This window comes from Pan paniscus, chromosome 23 (genome assembly GCF_029289425.2).
Source record: "Pan paniscus chromosome 23, NHGRI_mPanPan1-v2.0_pri, whole genome shotgun sequence".
Classification (NCBI taxonomy): domain Eukaryota; kingdom Metazoa; phylum Chordata; class Mammalia; order Primates; family Hominidae; genus Pan; species Pan paniscus.
Window position 1 is genome coordinate 31,125,406 of NC_085927.1, and position 13,007 is coordinate 31,138,412.

Consider the following 13,007-nt stretch of genomic DNA (forward strand, 5'->3'; position numbering starts at 1 on the left):
CCATCTCAGGACTGTGAATTGTAAACAGTGCAGAATGGCCTCATAATTGACCACTTCCTCTCAAGCCATGGCTACCCCTTTCCCAGCATCTCTTTGTTTTCTGTTCTTGTTGGAATTACTCTTTTCTTTTCTTTCTTTTTATTTTCTTTGAGATAGACTCTCACTCTGTTGCCCAGGCTGGAGTGCAGTGGCGTGATCTCGGCTTATTACAGCCTCTGCCTCCTGAGTTCAAGCAGTTCTCCTGCCTTAGCCTCCCGAGTAGTTGGGACTACAGGCACGTGCCACCATGCCTGGCTAAGTTTTTTGTATTTTTAGTAGAGACAGGGTTTCACCATGTTGTTCAGGCTGGTCTCGAACTCCTGACCTTGTGATCCCCCCACCTCAGCCTCCCAAAATGCGGGATTACAGGTGTGAGCCATCGTACCGGACTTAATTTTTGTATTTTTAGTAGAGACGGGGTTTCACCATGTTGGCCAGGCTGGCCTCGAACTCCTGACCTCATATGATCTGCCGGCCTCAGCCTCCCAAAGTGCCGGGATTACAGACATGAGCCACCATGCCTGGCCTCTTTTCTTCAAGAGACAAGGTCTTGCTCTTGTTGTCCAGGCTGGAGTGCAGTGGCATGATCATAACTCATTATAACTCATTATAACCTCGAATTCCTGGGCTCAAAGGATCGTCCTGCCTCAGCCTCTTGGGTAGCTGGGACTACAGGTGTGTGCCACCATGCCCAGCTAATTTTTTTTTTTTTTTTTTTTTTGAGATGGAGTCTCACCCTGTTGCCCAGGCTGGAGTGCAGTGGTGCAATCTTGGCTTATTGCAACCTCTGCCTCCCAGGTTCAAACAGTTCTCCCACCTCAGCCCCCCAAGTAGCTGAAGACTATAGGTGAACACTACCATGCACAGCTAATTTTTGCATTTTTTGGTAGAGATGGGGTTTTGCCATGTTTTCCAGGCTAGTCTGAAACCCCTGGGCTCAAGCAGTCCACCTGCCTTGGCTTCCCAAAGTGCTGGGATTATAGGCATGAGCCACCATGCCTGGCCATTTTGTTATTCTTATTATTTGTAGAGATGGGATCTTGCTATGTTGCCTAGGCTGGTCTTGAACTCCTGGCCTCAAGCGATCCTCCTACCTTGACTTCCCAAAATGCTGGGATTATAGGTGTGAGCCACTGTGCTGGCCGGTGTTCACTTAAAGGAAAAAAAAATTCAGGCTGGGCACGGTGGCTCACGCTTGTAATCCCAGCACTTTGGGAGGCCTAGATGGGCAGATCACCTGAGGTCGGGAGTTCGAGACCAACCTGACCAACATGAAGAAACCCCCGACTCTACTGAAAATACAAAATTAGCCGGGCATGGTGGCGGGCGCCTGTAATCCCAGCTACTCGGGAGTCTGAGGCAGGAGAATCACTTGAACCTGGGAGGCGGGGGTTGCGGTGAGCCAAGATCACAACATTGCACTCCAACCTGGGCAACAATAGTGTAACTGTCTCAAAAAAAAAAAGAAAAAAAAAAATTCAGAACAAGCTGTGCCCAGTAGCTCATGCCTATAATCCCAGCACTTTGGGAGGCTGAGGCAGGTGGATCACCTGAGGTCAGGAGTTCCAGACCAGCCTGGCCAACATGGCAAAACCCCGTGTCTACTGAAAAAAAAAAAAGCAAAAATAATTAGCCAGGCATGGTGGCACCTGCCTGTAGTCCCAGCTACTCGGGAGGCTGAGGCAGGAGAATCGCTTGAACCTGGGAGGCGGAGGTTGCAGCGAGCCAAGATTACACCACTGCACTCCAGTCTGGGTGACGGAGTGAGACTTCATCTCAAAAAAACAAAACGAAACAAAAAAAACAGTTCAGAACAATGTCTGGGTTTCGGTGCTTATAGACTTGTAGTCAGAGGGATTTTTTCCATGTGCTTAGCTCAGTGGGAGGTTTTAGTCCTTTTAGGAGCTTGTTTCTAGCTGTAGAAATGACACTGCATTCATCAAGGCTCCAGTTTTTTCCTTGCCAAGAGACTGGGTGGTATGAATGTGGTGGGTTTTTTTTTTTTTTTTTTTTTTGGCGATGGAGTCTCGCTCCGTCACCCAGGCTGGAGTGCAGTGGTGCGATCTCGGTTCACTGCAACCTCTGCCTCCCAGGTTCAGGCTGTTCTCCTACCTCAGCCTCCCAAGTAGCTGGGATTACAGGCATGCACCATGACTCCTGGCTAATTTTTGTAGTTTTTTGTTTTTTGAGACGGAGTTTCACTATTGTTGCCCAGCCTGGAGTGCAATGGCGCGATCTCGGCTCACTGCAACCTCTGCCTCATGGGTTCAAGTAATTCTCCTGCCTCAGCCACCCGAGTAGCTGGGATTACAGGCGCGTGCCACCACGCCCAGTTAATTTTTGTATTTTTAGTAGAGACGAGGTTTCACCATGTTGGCCAGGCTGCTGTTGAACTCCTGACCTCAGGTCCCACCTGCCTCAGCCTCCCAAAGTGCTGGGATTACAGGCGTGAGCCACCGTGCCCGGCCCTCAATATGGTGATTCTTAAGCAGAGCAGGGGTTGCACATCACAGTCATCTGGGAGCACTCCCCTCACAAAGGTACCCATCTTGTACTGGAGGCTGATGCAATAAGCAGGTCCTAGATGGCGCCTAGGCACAGTCAGCTCTCCTTCCTTCTCCCCTGTACCCATCTAACCCCTTCCCCTGCCTCTCTGCATAGGGGTATTAAACAGCCCCCAGGGGCTTGGCCATGCACCCTGGCTGAAAGTTCTGGCCCTGATCATGAGTGCCCTGAGTTGGTAAACACTGCAGCTAAACTGGTTTCCTTTCTGCTTCCCTAACGCCCCCACTGATTTCTGCCCTCCATGTCTCTGCATACACATTTCCCACACATGGACACCTGTTCTCTAGCAGTTCTGTCTTCCCCCGTCTTTCAAGGCCCATCTCAGAGCCTGTCTTCCACAAAGCTGTTCCCTCCACTGGTGTCTGCTAGACTTTCCTCACTGTGACCTAAAGGTTCCTAGAGCAGCGTTTCTCAGTTCTTTTAACCCACCCTCAACAGCCAAGAAAAGTGGCCTTAAGCTTTACTTTCCTTTAGGGGGATACTACAGGCCTTTTGCCATTTAACAGATATAAAATGATACAGTGGTATGGAATATGCTTGTTTACATTGTACCAGTGTCCTTGCATTGAGACTTGCTGCCCATAGTACTGCTGTGACATCTGAAGCATCCCTGACTGGCCCCACTGGTTATTCTTCTGCACGTCTGTTCACCTGCTCCTGGCACTGACTTCAGAGGAGACTCAAGAGGGTGTATAGTACAGTCTTGCCCAGTGCAGGTGGCTTCTTTCTGACAGCCCTGGCCACCGGCAGCCCTGTCTGCCCCACCCATTTGAGTATCTATAATGACATGACGACTGCTGCCCCGAGTCAGGGGGGCTTAGACCACGTGGAGGTAGCATTAAAGAGTTTGGCACTGAGTCAAAAGCTGCCTGGGATAGTGAACACTTACTGGCCCCAATTCTTTCTTCTTTACTCATATAGAAGGTTGAATCCTTTGCAGGTGAACTTTTTAAATTTTAATTTTTTTTTCTTTTGAGGTGGAGTTTCACTCGTTGCCCAGGCCGGAGTTCAATGGCGCGGTCTTGGCTCACTGCAACCTCCTGCCTCCTGGGTTCAAGCGATTCTCCTGCCTCAGCCTCCTGAGTAGCTGGGATTACAGGCATGTGCCACCATGCTGGGCTAATTTTGTATTTTTAGTAGAGACGGGGTTTCTCCATGTTGGTCAGGCTGGTCTCGAACTCCCGACCTCAGGTGATCCGCCCGCCTCGGCCTCCCAAAGTGGTGGGATTACAGGCATGAGCCACCGTGTCTGGCCTAAAATTTTTTTTTTTTTTTTTGAGACAGAGTCTCGCTCTGTCACCCAGGCTGGAGTGCAGTGGCGTGATCTCAGCTCACTGCAACCTCCACCTCCCGGGTTCAAGCGATTCTTCTGCCTCAGCCTCCCGAGTAGCTGGGACTACAGGTGTCACCACCACGCCTGGCTAATTTTTGTATTTTTAGTAGAGATGGGGTTTCACCATATTGGCCAGGCTGGTGTTGAACTCCTGACCTTGTGATCTGCCTGCCTTGGCCTCCCAAAGTGCTGGAATTACAGGCGTGAGCCACCGCACCCGGCCTCGGCCTAAATTTTAAATTTTAAGTTTTATTTTATTTTTATTTTTTTGAGACAAGGTCTCACTCTGTCACCCAGACTGGAGTGCAGTGGCATGATCATGGCTCACTGCAGCCTGGGCCTCCTGGGCTCAGGCAATCCTTCCGCTTCATTTTTTGATTTTTTTGTAGAGATGAGGTCTTACTGTGTGGCCCAGGCTGGTCTCCAACTCCTGGCCTCAAGTGATTTTCCCGCTTCGGCATCCCGAAGTGCTGGGATTACAGGAGCACTTTGGGAGGCCGAGGCGGGTGGATCCCTTGAGGTTAGGAGTTGGAGACCAGCCTGGCCAACATGGCAAAACCCCATCTCTACTAAAAATACGAAAATGAGCTGGGCATGGTGGTGCGTGCCTGTAGTCCCAGCTACTCAGGAGGCTGAGGCATAAGAAGCACTTGAGCCTGGGAGGCGGAGGTTGGAGTGAGCTGAGATCACGCCTCCACACTTCAGCCTGGAGAGCGAGACTCCGTCTCAAAACAAACAAACAAAAAACAACAAAATGTGGAATTACTGGCATAAGCCACTTCGTCCAGCCAGCAGGTGAACTTTTTAACATTTGAAGACAGATGTGTGTCATCTTCACATGTCTTTAGGCCATAGGTTCCTGGACCTTTTGATTGTTCCTGGTAGGATATGGTCCTTGCTGTTCTTGTCCTGAGCAGCCCTTATTTGATGTGGTCTTCTAAAGTATGGTGTCCAGAACTGGACACAGCATTTGGCTCTGAATAGTTTAGGGTGGCCTGGACGCTAAACATGGCACAAACGATTGGTCAGCTAAACCAGTCAGTTTTTCACGCTGCTGCTAAGGTTCATGCCTTGTGCTTGGTGAAAAATTAAGTGTTTGGAACCAAGTCCAGGTCTTTACTGGATCTCTAAAATATTTCATTCTGTGATTTGGGGTGTTGTTTTCCTATCAAGGACCCTTAGAGGTTTGGTCTTTAAGCCTGTATTCGTTCCTTCCCTGATATGTGGTACCTAACTACATCTCTCTCAGCCCACTTCCCACCAGGGTGACTTCAGGCCACCAGTTCTAAAGCCATTCGATTCTCCTCAGCTCTTCTTGATCCAGCCTCTGTTTATCCATTTTGTACAGAAACATTGTAGTGGCTGTTGAGAGAAAGGAGCATCACCTTTAGCCAGGGCTTGGGGAGCTCCTTAGAGGAACAGGCATTTGAGAGAGGCTTTCAATGATGAGCATGTTGGGGATGTGGGGCTGGTGATAGGCAGGACAGTTAGGGACATCCTTCCAGGAGACATCCTGGGGAAAGACATAGAGGGGGGAAATCACCAGGCTGACTTGGTAGGATTCTGCACACTGCTCATTTGGGTTGCACCAAAGAGCTTTAGTTGGAATTACTGGGTTGCACCAAAGAGTTTTGGCTGGAAATATTGGATGGGAGGATTCCTACATATTTTGTGGGGGGAAGGGTCGTCTAGTGCTGTTGGATTTCTTTTCTAGTTTTTCTTTTTTTGAGACAGGGTCTTGCTCTGTTGACCAGGCTGGAGTGTAGTGGCACCATCATGGCTCACTGCAGCGTCAACCTTTTGGACTCAACTGGCCATCCCAAGTCAGCCTGCTGAGTAGCTGGGACCACAGGCATACATCACCACACCTGGCTAATTTTTAAATTTTTTTATTTTTGTAGAGATAGGGTCTTGCTGTATTGCCCAGGCTGGTCTTGAGTTCCTGTGCTTAAGTGATCCTCCTGCCTTGACCACCCAGTGTTGGGATTACGGGTGTGAGCCACCGCCCCTGGCTCCTGGTCTAGATTTATTTTATTTATTTTATTTTTTTGAGACGGAGTCTCACTCTGGGAGTCTGCACCCAGGCTGGAGTGCAGTGGCGTGATCTCAGCTCACTGCAACCTCCACTTCCCGGGTTCAAGCGATTCTCCTGCCCCAGCCTCCCGAGTAGCTGAGACTACAGGTGCACGCCACCATGCCCAGCTAATTTTTGTATTTTTAGTAGAGATGAGGTTTCACCTTGTTGGCCGGGCTGGTTCTCAAACTCCTGACCTCAAGTGATCCGCCCACCTCGGCCTCCCAAAGTGCTGGGATTACAGGCTTGAGCCACTGCACCCAGCCTTTTTTTTTTTTTTTTTTTTAAACGGAGTCTTGCTCTATCACCCAGGCTCAAGTGCAGTGGTGTGATTGCAGCTTACCACAACCTCCACCTCCCGGGTTCCAGTGATTCTCCAACCTCACCCTCCCAAGTAGCTGGGAATACAGGAGTCAACCACCATGCCCGGCTAATTTTTGTATTTTTAGTAAAGATAGGGTTTTACCATGTCGGCCAGGCTGCTCTCAAACTCCTGTCCTCAAGTGATCCACCCACCTCAGCCTCCCAGAGTGTTGAAGCGTTGGAATTACAGGTGTGAGCCACTGTGCCCGGCCTTTTTTTTTTTTTTTTTTTTAAGATAGGTTATCGCTCTGTCGCCCAGGCTGGAGTTGGAGTACAGTGGTGTGATCTTGGCTCACGGCAACCTCTGTCTCACTTGTTCAAGCAATTCTCATGCCTCAGCCTCCCGAGTAGCTGGAACTACAGGCATGCACCCCTATGCCTGGCTAATTTTTGTATTTTTAGTAGAGATGGGGTTTCACCATGTCAGCCAGGCTGGTCTCAAACTCCTGGCCTCAAGTGATCCACCTGCTTTGGCCTCCCAAAATGCTGGGATTACAGGCATGAACCACCACGCCTGGCACTGGCATAGATTCCTTTTTTTTTTTTTTGAGACGAAGTCTTGCTCTGTCGCCAGGCTGGAGTGCAGTGGCGCAATCTCGGCTCACTGCAACCTCCGACTCCCTGGTTCAAGCTATTCTCCTGCCTCAGCCTCCCGAGTAGCCGGGACTACAGGCACGCGCCACCATGTCCACCTAATTTTTGTATTTTTAGTAGAGACGGGGTTTCACCATGTGGTCTCGATCTCCTGACCTCGTGATCCGCCCGCCTTGGCCTCCCAAAGTGCTGGGATTACAGGCGTGAGCCACCGCGCCTGGCCTAGATTTCTTGATTAGTGGCTCCTGAAGGGTTCTGAAACCTGGCCTTGTGTGAGGGTTACCTGGGGAGATTTTGAACAGTTTTCTAGGCCTCATTGTAGATCCCAAAAAGAAGCAAAAGAGGAACTTTGTTAACTGCTTTGCCAAGACGCAGGTGTGTACATCTGAGCTGTGTGACTGAGCACTGGCTATACACAGCAGTCTCCTGTTCTCCCATCTCCTCTCAGGACTTGAGTCCGTGGCCTTCTGCTGGGGCCCAGGGCCCATCTCTCCTGTTAGTGCTTGCAAAGCTGTTAAGTAACCATCCCTCTCTGCCATGCTCCACACTTTGCCCTGGAGTGGGCATCAAGCTCTCTGGGGTTGAGTTTGGGGCATGGGTGTTTTCCATTTTCAGGAGCTGGGTGGCACCCCTGGGCTTTTTCAGTTCCCTCTATACACTGAAGTCTACTTGGGCTCCGAAGTGGACCTCATTCTGAGAAGCATTGCTCTCTTTCTCCTGCACCACCTGCCCTGGTTGGGAAGCCTGCTGTCCCCATCAAGAGAAGGAATGTGTGAGCTGCCTGGTGCTTTCCCTTGAACTCTTTCTGTCTTTGTCAGCAGTGCACCATCAGCCCTGAGCAGCTGACTTGGGTTGCTTCTTGCTCTGAGCAGAACTGAAACAAACCTTTGTGGGAGTGTTATTTGTAAGCATCTGTCATTCTTGGCTTTGGTCTTCCTAACTCTGTTTTAGAGCTGGGCTGCTCTTGCGGTTTTTATCAGGTCCTTTCTTCTGTCATTTGTAACATCCTTTTGAATTCCACTTCTTGGAATTTACATTGGTTTCCTTCAATTCCTTCCCTAATTCTTCACTGTCAGGACCATTCTCCGTTATCGGGGCACAGTTTTCTTGAGGGTTTACAACCATCTTGAGGGTTTGAGTCATCTGGCCTTTTGAGTCTCAGATATTCAGATGGAACTGATCTCTGAATGATTCCAATTTTTCTTCTTCTTTCTTTTTTTTTTTTTTGAGATAGGTTCTCACTCCAGTTGCCCTGGCTGGAGTGCAGTGGTTGTAATCTTGAGTCACTGCACAGCCTTGACTGCCAGGGCTCAGGTGATTCTTCCGCTTTCACCTCTCAGCCTCCCAAGTAGCTGGGACCACAGGCATGTACCACCATGCCTGGCTACTTTTTTTGTTTTTTATTTTTATTTATTTATTTTTGAGACAGAGTCTTGCTCTGTCACTCAGGCTGGAGTGCAGTGGCGCAATCTTGGCTCACTACAACCTCCGCCTCCTGGGTTCAAGCAGTTCTCTGCCTCAGCCTCCCAAATAGCTGGGATTATAGGTGCCTGCCATGACGCCCGGCTAATTTTTTGTATTTTTAGTAGAGACGGGGTTTCACCATCTTGGCCAGGCTGGTCTTGAACTCCTGACCTTGTGATCTACCTGCCTTGGCCTCTTAAAGTGTTGGGATTACAGGCATGAGCCACTGCACCCGGGCTGTATTTTTTTTAGTAGAGACAGTGTTTTGCCATGTTGGCCAGGCTGGTCTTGAATTCCTGGGCTCAAGCAGTCCGCCTGCCTTGGCCTCCCAAAATGCTGGGATTACAGGTGTGAACCACTGCGCCTGGCCTGAATTTATCTTCTTGAAGTTGTTTTCCTCAGTGGAGGCATGATCGGAATTTTTTTTTTTTTTTGAGACGGAGTCTCGCTCTGTCACCCAGGCTGGAGTGCAGTGGCGCAATCTTGGCTGAGTGCAAGCTCCGCCTCCTGGGTTCACGCCTTTCTCCTGCCTCAGCCTCCCGAGTAGCTGGGACTACAGGCGCCCGCCACCATGCCCGGCTAATTTTTTTTGTATTTTTAGTAGAGACGGGGTTTCACCGTGTTAGCCAGGATGGTCTTGATCTCCTGACCTCGTGATCCGCCCACCTCGGCCTCCCGAAGTGCTGGGATTACAGGCGTGAACCACTGCGCCTGGCATGATTGGCATTTTGGGCTAAATAGTTTCTGTCCACAGGACCGTCTTGTGCAGTGCAGGTCTTTTAGCATCCTGGCCACTCATAGTGCCCGTGGTTCTCAGTGGAAGCTGTAGGGGATGTTGGGAAATTGGGGTGGGTTGGTCACAGTGCCTGGCATCTGTCTCAGGGTAAGGGCTTGGGAGGCTCAAGTGCAGAGTCGTATCTGGATGCCAGCAACACCCTGTTGAGAAACTTTCTACTATGGTATGCTCATCATTCTCTGAAGATGTCAGGGCCTGTTTGTTTGTTTGCCTGTTTCTCTCACTTTTGCCTTATAATCAGTTCTTCCTTGTTGGTTAGAATCATGTAAAGGAGGTTGCCTTTTCTGTCTTTGGAGAGCTTAACTTGACGGCAAGGTAAGTTGGGAGTTTATCTGATAACCCTACTTAGGATTCTCTGAGCTTCCCAACCCTGCTGTCATTAGCATCCTCAGGGTTGCCCATTCTTCTTTCTGGCCAGGTGTGTGGCTCACTCCCATGGCAGTATTGCTTTTATCTTTGTCTGTGGATCCCCTGGATCTCCTTGATACCAAAGCACCAGTAAGTGTCCTTTCTGCACCCCTGCCCTTAGTGCTCCTCACTGACTGCTTCCTCTCCTTTTTCTTGAGCAAGATACAGTTTTTCACTCTCATGTAACAGTTGAGTTCCATCTTGCCATATTTTTGTAATTCTTGTGAAATTTACCTTGTGTTCATCATCCCTACTTTATTTTTTTATTTTTTTATTTTTTCGAGACAGAGTTTCACTCTTTTCGCCCAAGCTGGAGTGCAGTGGTGCGATCTTAGTTCACTGCAACCTCTGCCTCCCGGGTTCGAGCGATTCTCCTGCCTCAGCCTCCCGAGTAGCTGGGATTACAAGCGCCCACCACCACACCCGGCTAATTTTTGTGTTTTTAGTAGAGATGGGGTTTCGCCATGTTGGCCAGGCTTGTCTCGAACTCCTGACCTCAGGTGATCCACCCACCTTGGCCTCCCAAAGTGTTGGGATTACAGGTGTGAGCCAACGCACTCAGCCATCACCCATACTTTATACTGTTGGAGTGTGGATTTCTGAAACCATAAAGTATATTTACAGATGATTTTAAAATTTGTTTTCTCCCATAAATGTTAGATATCTTCACTGTTGTTTCTTCTTTTTTTAGTTGTCTAGTTTCAAAGTTCTGTGTGGCATATTTTTTCCTATCTGTATTTGGTTTAAAACATTTTGTTTGCTAGGACTCCAGCCTTAAGGGACATGCATGGTATATCCTGTCCTTAGCCAAGAATCTTACTCTGGTATCTTGAGCCAAGGTCAAAAAAGCCAAACACAGCATTGGAACTGTATTTATAGAAAATCCTTCCCACCCCAGTCCTTTTTCCTCCCAAAGCCCCAGCTTCCCATCCACCCACCAACCTGGTCATTAAGCACATGTTTGAGCACCACTGTGAGCCAGGCACTGGCAGGACCAGGGCTTCCTGATCCCTGCCCTCGTTGAGCTTACATTCTATTTGGAGAGTGGAAGGAGGTGGCAGTGTGGATGTGAGATCTCTTCCCCTTTCTGAGTCTGCCCAGGCTTCATAATCCCCAGGGGAGCATTTCTTATGAGTCTTGTGAGCAGGAGGACCAGGTGGCAGTTGGCAGGTTGGAGTGGTCCCTCAGGTTCCGTACCTCCTTATGCAGGGAAAGAGGGGCCTCATGCAGGTGGAGAGGGGGCAGGCCACCCCATTCCTCACTGCAGGAGGTTGCAGCCCATGCCGCTAACGCCTCCTCAGGGAGAAATGGATCCGTCATCGCTCCCAGCAGTGCCTCTTCTCTCACCACAGGTATAGCCAGTGAGAAATCCCTATGTTCAGGCTCCACCCACACTTGCTGGACCAGACTTTCTGGGGCTGGGCCCAAGTCCAGGTGATTGTGGTGGGCAGATGAGGGTGACAGGCAGGAGCACCCTGTGGGGGGAAACTTGTGCCTGTTGCCTGCTATGAAGCACCAGTGTGTTCCACCTCTTCCGTGTATTCATTCACTGCACTCTCCCTCTCTGCTGCTCTGGGCCGGGCGCCCAGCACATCTTCCTACTCAGAACCAGTAACCTGGGCTCCGGTTCCCCCTTCCTTGCAAATTGTTTCCTTCCCTGCCTGTGTAGCCTCAGGGTGCCTTTTAAACTACCACTGTGTGATGGAAGTATGAGGTGCAAGGATCTTTTGGGCTTGATGTGGGGGCTGATAGGGAGCCCCCAAGCCACTGTGAGTTGAAGTACCATGTAAGGAGGTTCTGGAGGGTGCTGGAGCTGGGCCAGAGGAAGCAGCCTGGCGAAGGAGGCAGAGCTCAGCTGGATGGTGCTCGGGCTGCAGAAGAGAAGGTGCCTGACGGGTGTGGAGGCGGCTTTTGTGCCACTGGATGGGAGGCCGGGCTGAGGCGGGTAGAGTGGCACTTCATGTGTCAGAGTGGAGGAATGTTGGCGAGGCTGGTGTTCTGGCGGGAGGGCATTGCTGGGTGGTTTGGGTTATAGCGCCTGCCAGGCATTCACTGAGATGTTGGAGGCAATGGGAAATGTCAGGCTGGTGCACAGTTGAAAAACAGGTGACAGACAGTTCTGAAGACATCTCAGGCAGGACCCTGAAGTCGTACATTTGTGCTTTCTGGGTGAAATGGCACTTGCTGCATTGACTGTTTATACAACAATAACCCCACATATTTGCAAGGGGTCCTGTTGCCCACAACATGGCTTCCCTTTCCTTTTCTGCACTCTGGGTCTGTTTTGCAGCTGAGGAAACAGGCTCAGTGAAGGTTTCCCGTCCCCACCCCCCCACTCCCACCCCAGTCCCAGACTGGATGGTTCTCTTTGCTGTGTGCCCATGTTGAGGTGGAGTCCTTCTGAAATCGCACTTATAGCACTGGGTAGAAAACTGGATATGCGTTTGTGTCTGGTTTGTTCCCAGTCCCCAGTTTTATTCATCTTTAGCTTCTCAGCATCTGGTGCATAATCAGTGCTTAATGAATCTTGATTGGAAGGTATCAGGTGTACAGCACCTCAGGATAGCACCTGCCACATGTCTGCCCTATGCAGGGTGCTGAGGGATTTAAACAGCCATGGTGATCAACCCAAAGAGGAGGTGGTACGTCTGCAGAAGCATGGTTCCCCCTGTCCTATTCAGGGGGGTTCACTGAGGTGGGGGCTTGTCTTGGTCTGGGGCATGGGTAGAGGCAATGACCTTGCAGAGGGGACCGCCATGGCAGCTCCATGCCTCCTTAACCACTCCAAGCACAGTTTAGTCCTCACTGTCCAATTTTGTCATTAGCATTTTTGGCACTTGGTTTAATTTGAGGGCATCAGGAGGGATCTTAATATGTGGTGCTTTCCCCTATTTGACACCCCTTTATGCTTTGTCAATCAACAGGAGCTTGAAGAAATCCGCAAATGTGGGATGAAAAACTTCCGTAACATCCAGGTTGATGAAGCTAATTTATTGACTTGGCAAGGGCTTATTGTTCCTGTGAGTATTGAACACTTCCACTTCCTACCAGATTATTCTTTAAGGTGATGTGTGTGCTGTTGGGCTTGTTTTTCTGCTCCTTAGTAGGCTCTTAGTCTAGGCAGCCAGCAGATGCACAGAAGTGGCTGTCGCTCTAGGGTGATAAGGTAGGGAGTGTAGCCTTGGGTCCTGAGTAGTGTCACATCTTGGCACTCGTTTTGTCAAATTCAGGGAGTCCTGAGCTTTGCAGATCTGTAGACACAGAGAAAAGGAGTGTGTCTGTGCTCCTGCTCTTTCCTGACTTCCCTGCGCCTGGCCTGATGGATCAGCAGGACCTTCTTCTCTGAGCTCCTCAGGAGGGGACAAGCATTC

At 49.9% G+C, this 13,007-nt stretch overlaps 1 protein-coding gene across 2 annotated transcripts in view; it reads left to right on the forward strand.

Moving 5' to 3' along the window:
* The window catches only part of UBE2L3 (ubiquitin conjugating enzyme E2 L3), a 56,564-nt gene that overhangs the window by 12,722 nt on the left and 30,835 nt on the right, over positions 1-13,007 (forward strand). Inside the window, exon 2 of one of the 2 annotated variants that reach the window (XM_003807746.4) lies at positions 12,561-12,656. The exons of the other annotated variant lie outside the window; for it this stretch is intronic. Coding sequence (XP_003807794.1) covers positions 12,561-12,656 — 96 coding nt within the window. The remainder of the gene's footprint in view (positions 1-12,560; positions 12,657-13,007) is intronic. 2 annotated transcript variants of the gene reach the window in all.